Below are 12,410 nucleotides of genomic sequence, written 5' to 3'. Positions count from 1 at the left end.
GTCTGCAATCATACAAACACTGTCTTCTGTGGATCCTCAACTTATTTGCGGTGCAGTCCAATTCATAATCAATTTTGAGAAAAAGGAAGGAATTATGATAAAGTCTTAATCAAAAACACGAACTCGTATACATAGCACGAAGTATTCCATATTTCAGTCACGGCATCCTTTAAAAGAATAACTTTTTACAAATCTAAAGACTTATCACCAGCATATTGTCGTTTATTGTTCATTTTCAGATTTGTTTTTTCTTTTTTCCTTTTTCTCTTTCGTTTCTTCCTTTTTAATCCAAAGAAAAACAAAAACATTCAGGTATTGCATATTTTTTTAATGGTTTTTATTAACTGTACAATAAAGTGTATTATTATTTATTATCACTCCTTCTGGACTAAGCCTGAAGGCAGCTCTCCACAGCTACCACTTAGAGGGTTGTCTAAGACCACTAAAACTACCATAAGTGATGTCTGGATTAGTGCAAAGTGCTTCACTTAAATAAGTGTGCAGCATATACTAAGGCAACTTCCTGCACCGCACAGTGTTCTGGGTGGATGATCAACTCTTCATGGGCTATGTGGGACTCAAGAAAGAGAAGGCTGTTCCGAAGCGGGCGATGTCACAATGAATCGTCCTGTGCATTAAGATCTGCTACACACTGGCCAAGAGATAGCCCCTGAAGGATTGTTGGCTCACTCCACTAGAGCCAAATATGCGACCACTGCTGCGTGCAATGTTCCTCTTGTGGACATCTGTCAGACAGCGAAATAGACCTCACTGACTCCAGTTCAAAAACATTACCGCCTGGATAGTCAGGTCCATTGTGATGGGCACTTTTCTCGTTCTGTCCTGCAGGAGTTTTTTGTTTAGTTGGATTTGCAGACCCACCTCCGGGGAGGTATTGCTTGGATATATATTCAACGGTAAGAATCGGCGGCTAGAAGGAGCTATCAGATGAACAAGTAACTTACCTTCGTTAATGCCTTATCTGATAGAGATTATCTAGCCTCAGATTTCTTACGAATCCTCCCCGCTCTGCGAACCTGTTCAGGTGTAAGGAGACACCCTTTCAGGGACTTAGTTTTTTCCACACCAGTGGTCAGTTCTCATTGTGGCTCCTTGCCTCTGACGTGGAAAGTCTCTAAAGTAACTGATGTCAGCTCGCTAAGGTGGTGCCTATATAGGTACTAGGCATGTCACTTCTGATGCGGACGACGCTGACGCAGTACTGAGCGATGCCAGCGCACAGGGGTACTGCTCGAAAATCTTACGGATCCAGTCTAATGCCTAGGGATATTCAAAGGTAAGGAATCTGCGGCTAGAGTGAGTCTCTATCAGATAAATCGTTACGGAAGTTTAGTAACTTGTTTGTTGAGGTTAATACCATTAAATTGAAATGGAAGTGGTGTTGGGAATCTACCTAACATACACAGTTTCAAGAAAGAGCTACTATTTGTCTAGTTGATCGACTTGGACTAGTAACTGGAGACGGGTGCGATTTTCCTGCTCCTTTCTCTTATACTATAGTCCGGTCACTTAGAATAAATTCAGCACAAGCATCTTATCTCCCCGGCTGCCCGTACAGTGGTGGATCACAAATAGGTGATTGACATCATGTGCCTCAAAGTTGACCTTTTTTATTCTTATTGATGGTTTATATTCTATTACATAGACCAAGAAATTAAATTACATCGTATACCACAATAGATTTAATTTCGAACTGAATAAATGCAGAAATGTATATTTATACCCTTGATTGTGACACGTTCTTTAATTATGGCATAATGGAAAGATGTTGATTCTCAATCTGGAGAGGAATAGTTAAATAAATGTAAAAGATTGCACAACTGCAAATTTGTGTATGATAAAAGAATTCGTTGTGAAAAATTGAAGGAATCTGGGGTCATCTTTAGCTTTTTGGAAATTGCACGAGTTGTTTAATTAAAACAATGGTTCTCTCCTTCCGAGCTATCCATCAGCTCGGACCTGTGTACCTGAGGAAACGGTTTGCTCTTTATGTTCCGAATCATTGCCTTCGATCGGCCAATCAATGCAAAATGATTATGCCGAGATTCAAGTACGCCAGATTAGGAGGCCAGTCTATTTCTGTCGGGGCCGCTAGGACCTGGAATGCTCTCCCTCTGTGTCTCAGAGCAGCCCAGTCCCTTGCCGCTTTAAGAAAGGTCTGAAAACCCATTTGTTTAATAACATTTTGTAACTATCCTCTTTATCTTGACCATCCAGCCATGTTCGCCACCTCTCTCTCCGCGCCAGGATACTTGTTAGTAAAGAGCGCGTTATAAAAGTCTTTATAACATAACATGCCTCCTCCTCCAAGATGGGCTGGGTTCACGAAGGGGAAGTTTCGAAGACCTGCCACCTTTGTTAGCTGACCCTGCCTTTTGCAGCCGCCAACAATTGGCTCCCACCGGTTCTGACCCCTACTTTGGGTGGGAGAATTGGTGGGGTAACCAAGTCAGGAAGAGAGGTGTGCCCACCTTTGCCAAGCCCACCCCTCAGATCGGGAAGGCGAGGTGACGCATACATCTCAATCCCTTCTATCTTGAAGATGAGGGGACATAGCCAATAAGAGAGGCTCATCCCCCCTCCTACTGGAGGGTGGCATAATAGGGGGTGTACTCACCCCAAGGAAGGGACCCATAGGTCCCAACCTGTGCACCCCTGTAATGCCTCTAAATGTAGTATTTAGGTGCAACCGTGTACCTTGCCTCCTCAGATTCAAGAAGAAAGAAGAAGGACCGAAATTTGTGCTGAACGACGAAGAAGGGAACACCAACTGCTCTGGCCCCAGCCCTACCAGCCTGTCCCAACTTCGACCTGCAACCAGCTAAACCCTGGCATGGCCAGCAGACATGCAGGACATGGCGGAACTGCCCTGCCTTCACCAAACAGACTTTCTCCTGTGAGCAGTGGATTTGCTCAACCAAAGGTTTCATCTCAGACCCCGGATCCAGCCAGCTCTGCGGTACTGCACCCAACACCACGGCCCGAGTTCGACTGTCCCAACATCACAAAGAGGTCCCCCCAGCGATCCTTACCTGGGATCCAGTGATCCTCGACCTTATACCCTATGCCTGCAGCCTCAACCTGAGGGGTCACCCCGACCTCAACCAGAGCTGGTGAGAAAACCTGACGCCCATAGACACCCCTGCACCGATGCTCCCACAGCCTTGTTTGGCCCAACCGAGGGTGTTCAGGCAACCCTCAACACTCCAACTTATCTCTCTCGCCGGAGGTCGCCCTCAGGAAACCTCCTTGACCGAGCCAGCAGCATCTCTTCCGAACCGTAGATCTCCTCAGAAACAACAGAGCTCCCAAAGCCTCCTTGACACCCTGCATCTGGTCGCCTCCGTGCAGCTGGTGGTGCAGCTCCTGTGCTGATTGTTGGCCCTTGTAGTGTTGGTCTCAACCCCAGAAGCTTTGCTCCCACAACCCAATGGCCTGCTTGTGAGCAGCCCTGACCGAAGGCCCACTGGCGCATTTGTGAACATTGGGCCTCTGCACTCTGCACCCGGCCGCCCTAGTGCCGCTGGTGGTGTAACTCGAGTGCCTCCTTGAACCTTGGGGATCCTTGATTTTAACCCCAAACACCCAGAAATCTGTAAGTTGTTTTCTTGCCTATAAACCCATAACATTCCTCCATAGGAACTCATGTTGTGGTTTTTCCTATGAAATATTTTCTGTTGACCCGTTTTCTTTTGGAAACAAAAGTACCTGTACTTTGAAACGTACTTCTGTATTGTAAGACCCACAGGGTGATATCTTGGCATATCACCTGAGTAGTCAATGTAACGAAAAAGTAATCCAAAGTAATTTCAAAGTATTCTGAAATGTTTTTAAAGCAAATGCAAACCTTTGACAATACCAACTTCATCTACAATTGCATTTCTGTGTACAGCCTTTCATTTTAAAGTATAATTTACCTACCTGTGGCAAGTTCTGCTTGGTTCAAAAATAAAACCGAAGTATACCTTTTTATACTTACCTAATTGGTCTGGATTCAGTCTCTGAGTGTGTGCCATCAGTTCTTGCCTGAGTGAATACAATAAATGCTTAAGACAACTCTTGATAACCCTAACTCCTTGACCACACTACCACAAATAGAGATGATCTAATTTAACCTCTGTTATACATTTGAGGATCCACTGGACTCGGTGCGCTCTATACCTTACTTTGGTATAGTACATACAGAGCCAGCTTCCTATAATGTGTTATGAATTTATTGTTGATTTAATCAAAAGGAGACTAGCTCATGAATTATATTAATTACAGTAAGTAAAAAGACTCAAGTATGTTTCGTCATGGGGTGGGAACACCTGGTGAGTGTGTTCATAAAGCCCTCACCCACCAACCTAGTTGGTGGCATGCTTCATCATCGGGCCCACCCAGTGACACCTAGCGTGTCCCGGGTGTGCTTCGACGCCTGATTACAGCGGAGCAGGTATGTTGCTGAGTGTGCAGTGAAGGGTGTTATGAAAGTGATGTTAAAACGGCTTGGCGGGGGTCCCAGTACCCGAGGGTGATTAAACTTTAATACCTGGGCCTCCATCAGCGGTTAAAAAATAAGGCTGGAGGATGTTAGAGGCGAGTTACGACCTCCCACATCCAGTGGGTCAACATGTTTCAGCCAGTGCCTTATATATATGCTGGCTTTCTTCAGGACCTATGTTAAAAATGTGGGTGTAATTAAACTAGTGGATAAGAGACTATGTGTCTACACGCCCTAAGGTGTTTATCTATGTGTGAGAGGGGGATTCAACCTTGAGGCTAGACCCTGCTAAAACTAGTGTGTTCTTGAGAAGGGAATCCCCCTCTCACACATAGATAAACACCTTAGGGCGTGTAGACACATAGTCTGAATCACACACTGGATGTGGGAGGTCGTAACTCGCCTCTAACATCCTCCAGCCTTATTGGTGGGTGAGGGCTTTATGAACACACTCACCAGGTGTTCCCACGCCATGACGAAACATACTTGAGTCTTTTTACTTACTGTAATTAATATAATTCATGAGCTAGTCTCCTTTTGATTAAATCATATATAACCCCGGGGATAAGGACTAGCTAACTGGTCCTCTCTCTCTTTCTTGATTACGCATGAATTTATTGTTGTCACTAGTGCCTTTTTTGTTGAACTGTTTTATAGACTGTGATAAAACAATAGGGCCAATAAGGATTTCCATGTTTCCAATTTCCATGTGCAATATGCTTAACGATATTTTCATTTGCATTTCAGATCAGTGCACCATTACACGAACATATTTGTTCCTTCACAAGTTTTGGTTCTTCAGTTCCGCCTATTATTTTGGAAACTGGGCTTTTATTGCTGTGAGTTCATTGTTCAATTGATTACCACGTTATAGACTTGATATTGAACTTGAAAACTACTTTTATTTAAGCCAAAGTAACATGAATACTCATTTATTTTCCCAGGTCTTCTTAATTGGATTGATTGTGTCATGCTGCAAAGGAAAGAAATCTGTAATTGAAGGAGAAGTGGATGAAGAAGATTCAGATTTAAGTGACGAGGAGCTCCCATATGTGTGACGCGATCATTTATGGTGCACATATTCGATCATAAAGAATATAAAGCATTACTAAAATTATGTTTGTTTGCAATGCTCATGTTTTGGAAGCAATGCACTGTTTAAAATATGTTTGCTGTAAATTATGATTGAAAATATTGATATATGAAGCATTTCCTATTTGCCGTTTGGAAAACTGTACTCTTAGTATGAAATTACTTTTCTATATTTTTGGTAAGATGAAATGTTTTTCAGAGGTCAAGGTCGATTATTGGGTAAAATATGCTAGAAACAATTGTATAGAATCTACTGCTAGAATGGCCATGAAAGATATAAATTAAGAATACAATCTTTGGCACAAAATTGGGATCCCTAAACTATATCCTCACTAAATTATTATTATTATTTTTTTTTAACAGAAATGGTGATGATGAATTCAGTTAATAGTTACTTGGCTGATCTTATAAGTTACTGTAAGCTAATGTTAACCAACATTAATTGATGGAGTGTCCCTTTATAAACAGTTGGCAGTTTTACCATTAGTTACTATATAATTAAGTAAATGTCGACCTTGTCTATGATTATCTCTTTAATCAGTAGTTGTTAATGTAAAGAAATCCCTCCTTTTGTCATGTTAAACAGTGTTTTGCTCTGATTACTTGATATTGTGGCCTCTTTAGTGGCTGCTACCTTCTGAACAGCCATTCATGCTTGGTTAATATCTGTTCAACAGCTGTCTGTCTGAAAATGTAGCTGTCTGCCTGCAGGCACCCACACAGCTGCATAGAATACATAGAATACAGATTTGGGAGTAGGGAACTAGGAAAGGGGGAAACAAAAACCTCCCGATTTGCTAATAGAAGAATTCCTGCTGTAGACCATTGTAGAGAGTTCTCTGCCTAAATCATAGCTTCTAAGATTTTGCTCAAGGCAGGAGGAAAGTTTCCTGCTGATTCACATACCTAAAAACGGTCAGGGATGTGACCGTAATCTTTGCTTTTCCCCGTTGAACTTCTCATGATTATAAAGAGTGCAGATGCTCCTCAGAAAAAGGAAGCCATTATCTGCCTGTAAGAAGGCAGCTGACTGGTTGATACTGGTAATTACATGTGCTGTGTTATATGGACTTAACTGCAACTGAAAGAATGAAAGAACTGGACCATAGGCTGTCCGGATGAGTTGAGGAGTTTTGGTCAAAGTAGCAGTACTACCAGAACTTGAGGTAAAACTATTTTACTGGAGGATCTAAAGTAAGATGTTAGGCATAACAATGGCTTTCTGGGGTGAACTTTGATATTTTCCTGCTCAGGACATTATGTGTGGTGAGTTTTAGGTTCACATTGACCCATCTTCTCATTGTATTTAACCTCATATAGCCCTCGTCTGGTACAGCCTTCAGGATTGGCCTGCTGAGTATGCCTTTCCTCCAGAAACTTATCCAAGTCTGATGGGAATTTCAGCTACCCAACCACCAACTGATACTAGACTGATCTATTGCATTGATCAGTTTATCATGTTTTTTAAATGTTTGCATTACATGTACAAGACAATTAATAATGCCTTCATTTTTATAAACTTTGATCTCTGCTTCCCATTTGCTTTGATTTTGTGATTTGTTTCCCATTGCATTTTTATCCAACTATTACCATATTTGTTACGATCATTTTTCCTTTCAGAAACAGGGTACATAGGTTCTGCACACTTAGATAAAATATAGGGAATATGGATAGACCAGTGATACAGCTGGTTACATTAACGACTTCAATTGGTGAGTAAAAAGTCAATCAAAGCCATAAAAGCTGTGTGTGTGAAATTGTTTTGTGGGTTCTGGGGTGTCTGACAAAGACTTCCAGCAGAGGATTCCTTAGCTTAGAATTAATCCAGATGTCAGACTAGATCTGGAAATGTTTATTGAGCAGTACTCCTGCGTGCCGATAGGTGTCATTGTTGTGCTCACAGTGGCTTTCTCTGCACCAGAGTAATGTGCACGGTGGCTATGTATGTGGCACCCCAGCAGGCTGACGTCAGTTTTTGTCTTTTCACGCTAGTGAGCTCAAATTCAGAGACTTTTACCCCAGGTCACTTATTAACTAGGCTGTTTTCGAATTTTGTCAAAGTTTTCTGGGAGAAAATCTTTCCTGGGTGTGGCTGGAATGTCATCTAGGAAGGGGGCTTCAAGCTCAGTCACCGATCAGTGTCTGTCTGTCTTAATAAATCCATACTGATGCCAGTAGTGGATTTGTGAAGAGGGCACCTTAGAGGTGCCCTTCTAAAACCCTACCAGCATCTTAATGTGGTGGCTGACTGGTATCGTCCAGCCTGCCACCACAGACATATTTCTGAGCCCTTGCAGGTGAGAGCGCACACTCTCTGAGCACCAAAACAATGCCTGCTTCTGAGAAATGTGTTCACACCTCCTCCAGCAGGATGCCTGTTGAATCTGCATACCAAGGCCAGGGGTCCCAAAGCCCCTGCCACCTTTGAGATGCGACCCCGGTTTCCCCCATATCTGGGAGATACCACCCCATACTCATACGCCCATTTGGCACCAGGACAGGCAGGAATTTAGATATGCAAGTACGCGTGTTGCACTATGAGGTCAGACACACTCTAAGGTGGGCTGCCTGATGTGTTCAATGAAAGAAGAGTTCCGTCATTTTGATTTTGGTGGAATTAGGAACTCTGGAACAGGGTTATGCTCACTCCTCACAGAAAATGGTCATAAAGGGGGTGTAGAGACCCTAAGGGTAAGTAGCCTATTGACTACTACGTTCACTTACCTTAACTCCCCTAAATTCAGTATTTAGGTGGTCCCCTGTATTTATGTGGCCCTCTGACACCAGGAACTTAGATTCGACTGATTGAAGAAAGCAGAGGACAAAGAAGAGCTGAAGAAGCAAGAACTGCGGACTGCTGGTGGACTTTGGCACCAAACCCTTCCTGCCTACGTGCTCCTGTCCCGACAGTTGTGGCAACTTGACTCTTCCTGCAGCTGTGCATCCCCCAAAAGCCTCGGATGGCCTCCAGCACTTCGCCAAGCCATCGGCATCTCCCTTGAAATGGAGGTGCCACTTGCCTATAGGCACCAACAGGCAATGTCCAGTTCACCGTTCTGCTGTTCCCCAGGTCCACTGATGCAGCAGGCACTCAGGAAGGAGTCACTGTATTCGTAGAGGTCAGATCCAAAACCCCATCAAGTGAGGAGACGCAGGGACCAACCAGTGCCATCCTACACCAATACACGGGTACCAGACCCCTTGCAAAACGAAAGTTTATTTGAGGCAAATCCGGACTCCATCACCCCAAAGACCAATTCCCCGACAAGGGGCGTAAGCACTGCAGAGGCCAGCACAGAGAGTGGTACAGCTAAACACCGTTTTGTCCCCCTTTACAGGTCTAACTAAGACCCCTGGGTGCCTTTGACGCACAAGCACACACTGGCCACAACCCTCTGCACCCAAGCTCCCCAGGCCCATATCCATGACAACCAACGGTGCTCTCCTGCTCCCGGGATCCCCACAAACCGAGCCCCCTGTTTCCAAGTCCCCCTCTGATTACTGTTTCTAGGTGACCCCACTCTTTTCCTACAGAGTAGCGCACAAAGCTACAACCAGTCCAGCACCTCTACATCTGGACACATCGGGGCTGGAAAACTTGAACTGCTGGTGATATTTTGGACCTTGGCCCCCTAACACCCTAAGGCCTTAAGAGGGCCCATTAAAATTGTTTGCAAATACCTTTATGCAGTGTATACTTTTTTCTCCATCTCCATAGGAAAGCATAACCTTAGTAAAGATGCATTTGTGTGAACATTTTTACTTATCTGCAAAAATTGATAATCTGAAAAGTACTTTATCCACAACAAAGTTCTTGTTGATTAAACTAAATATAAATGATATGTATTTTTCTAAATTGGTCTCGAGTTTCTTCTCGAGCGTGTGTCTCATTTATTTACTCTGCATTAACACTACCCTCTGATACTCGTAAACTGCTTGCCCACACTACCACAAAAGAGAGACTTTGAGGTTATTGATTTTATCCCTGTAAGACAATAAAGGTTGTCTGAGCTTTCTACATAGTATACCTCATTTTGGTATACTACTTAAAAAGCAAGCTTCCCACAGTAGCATTGGACACATGTAAATAGAGTGGATGTGGTGGGAACTTTAGTGAATTGCAAGTGACAGAATGTTTTGTTGATGTGATTTTGTATGTAAATGTCCCATCATTTACTCCTAAAATTCTCCCTTTCTTCTATTTTGCAGCAGATGTTCCCCACTATCCTTTCACTTTAACTTTTATATCTAAAACCTACTACTATATGTATGTAGTTCGGTGGAAGCTCACAGGAGAATCCTGCACAGGCGGTAGGACTGACATAGGCTTAGATCGAGGTTTGTTGATCTAAGGCTGTGTGCATGAAGCAGCAGAGGCCCGTCCGTTTCCCTTACCATTTATGGAGCCATAATACAGCATCCACATGGAAATCTGATACTCGTCCTCCGCGCTCCGAAAACTTCTTCTGCCTTTTAATGAAGCACTACTATAATAAGTGTTGGTTGCTTGAGAGGAACCCTCTTGCGGCCCAGCAGTCCACAGATAATTGCTCAGCACTTTCGGTCCATGCCATTTGATCTGAAATTTGCATGGACAAAACCCTTCTCAAGGGAGTTTGGTGGTTCAATCATCACCAGAAAATCTGAACTGAAGTGCTTCCTCTACATTACCACTGGATAGTGAGTAAAAATGATTTGACACCGTGTGGCTCAAAGTTTTGTGTTCTGGCACTCAATCTCTGCGCACTGCTAGTGGTACATGCCGACTTGGACAATACGTCCATGCCCTGTGGCTAATTATGAATCTGGCTTTCATTATGCCATTAAATCACATGAAAAGCCTGGCCTCACAATTGATGAATGATGGGCTATTCACCTCTGAACAGAGTCTGAAATGTTGCCTAGAAACAGCTGGCACAATGGCCCATTTCATGGCTACGGCTGTTAGACAATGCAGGTATGCCTGTATGTGTTTCATAGGCTTTTCTGGGGACATTCAGGCTGTCCTATAGGCTTTGCAATTTGTTGGGGAGAGAATATTTGGTGACAAAGTAGAGTCATCAGCAAAATGCTTTAAACGGAGTCATGCTAGAGCATGTTTGCTGAGACTTACCTCCTCAACCAAGCAGTTTGAATAACATTTTAAAGGTTTTTCAGTGACCAACTGTTGGACTTGGTCCTCTCTGCAGGGTCACCCTCAGACATTTTGCCTTTACTCTTCCTGTTTTCTAAACCGGTTTTTGTTGGATTTTATAGCTCTCTGCATTTTTCCACCACTAAGCTAAAGTGCTTGTGATCTCCCCTTCTCTTCTGCGAGTGCAAGTGTTTTACGCCACACTTGGAGAAGTGTGGCTCACTGATTAGAGCGGAAGACTCTGAAGCAGAGATCAGGCCCGGAACCAGGGTTCAAGTCCCGACGCGGCAGGGTCTTGAGCTCAATGTCCGCGGACTCGATAATTCTCGCCTCAGCGCCTACTCTAATCATGGGTCCCACGCTGCAACTTTGGGCAATAGCTTGCTTAATCTCCACAACGGCCCTTACAACACTGGGATGCCTGGCTTCACCTTGGGGGTGTCCAGGAGGGGCTTCTCACAGGGAGAGCCAGGAAGGGTTCCACAGCGTTATACAGCGCCGGGACGCCCCGTTGGGGCAGCTGTGCGCTTTACAAATACACTACATTTACAATTTACGCCCGCAATTGCGGACGCAAAACATTCTTACATAGGGTTGCGCTCGCTATTAGGAAATGGAATGCCCCTTCCTAATAGCGAGTTGCAATCGCAAAAAATTGCTTGTACATTCCCCATGCTGTTTGTGCATGCGCAACCAGGTGCGCAAACCGGTTTGCACATGCAGAACTTGTCATACATCTGGCCCTAAATATTTGAAATTCACTATCTTAGATTCTACTGATTGTATTTTTGTCATTTTGTTGTCATTTTATTTATTAGATTTTACTCTGTTTTTCTAAATTGGAGTGGGATTTTTCTTGTGTTGTGTTCCCACTTTATTACAGCTTGAGAGATGCATACAAGCCTGACTGATTTTGTGCCAGGCTACTAGAGGGTTAAGCACAGTTTAATTTGATGACTTTTTGTGGTTCACCGGGATGATTATTTTGGTTGTTACTTGAGTAGAGTTCCTCCACCACCACCAATACCCCGATTTCTCACAACTCTCCTGGCAGAGGTAATCCTCTATGCTGATTCAGACACTGCAGTAGTTCTGCTTTCACAGAGAAGTGGTTCTTGGGGATGCCAGCAGCAGCTCCAGGTCCTTCCTTCTTTCACTGGTTCTACTACTTGTCAGCCACGTTGAATAGTCTTCCTTGGCCATCAACATCCGGTCGGGAAACTCTCTAATTTGTGGTTCTATTAGGAGTCCATCACAATAGTTCTTGGAGGCTGAAGTACTTGTCCTGTTATAAAAAATGGGTCACAGAAGCAGGGATCACTGAGGAAATGGACAAGGCATTCTGCTCCCTTTACTTCTTGGTCCCTATGAAGGACAGGTCCTCAGACCTATTCTGGAGCTGCGCCTCATGATAATCTCTGTTTAGCAGAACAAGTCCAAAATGCTGTTCCTACTTCAGGGCCTCCTGGCTCTGAATGCGCACTATTGAATTGTGTCCATGGATGTCAAGGACGCATCCACCTATTGATCTTTCAAGCTTACTTGTATTACTTCTGCTTCTCTGTGTGGTTGTACCACTACCAAGTTGTGGTACTCCTATTTGGTCTCACAAGTGCTCTGTGAGTCAGCACCAATGAGCTAGCTGTTGTGATGGCTTTTCTCAGAATGTCAGGAGTCCAT

The 12,410-nt window shown here is 43.8% G+C and overlaps 1 protein-coding gene across 1 annotated transcript in view; it reads left to right on the top strand.

Moving 5' to 3' along the window:
- LMBRD1 (LMBR1 domain containing 1) overlaps window positions 1-7,134 on the top strand; it is an 890,221-nt gene extending 883,087 nt beyond the window's left edge. The window contains exons 15-16 of the mRNA XM_078648011.1: window positions 5,252-5,343; window positions 5,449-7,134. Coding sequence (XP_078504137.1) covers window positions 5,252-5,343; window positions 5,449-5,562 — 206 coding nt within the window. The 3' untranslated portion in view covers window positions 5,563-7,134. The remainder of the gene's footprint in view (window positions 1-5,251; window positions 5,344-5,448) is intronic.
- Window positions 7,135-12,410: the final 5,276 nt, after the last annotated feature.

This window comes from Lissotriton helveticus, chromosome 6, assembly GCF_964261635.1.
Source record: "Lissotriton helveticus chromosome 6, aLisHel1.1, whole genome shotgun sequence".
In the NCBI taxonomy this organism is placed as follows: Eukaryota; Metazoa; Chordata; class Amphibia; order Caudata; family Salamandridae; genus Lissotriton; species Lissotriton helveticus.
The sequence above is the reverse complement of the archived record's forward strand: the minus strand, read 5'-3'. Positions and strand labels throughout refer to the sequence as shown.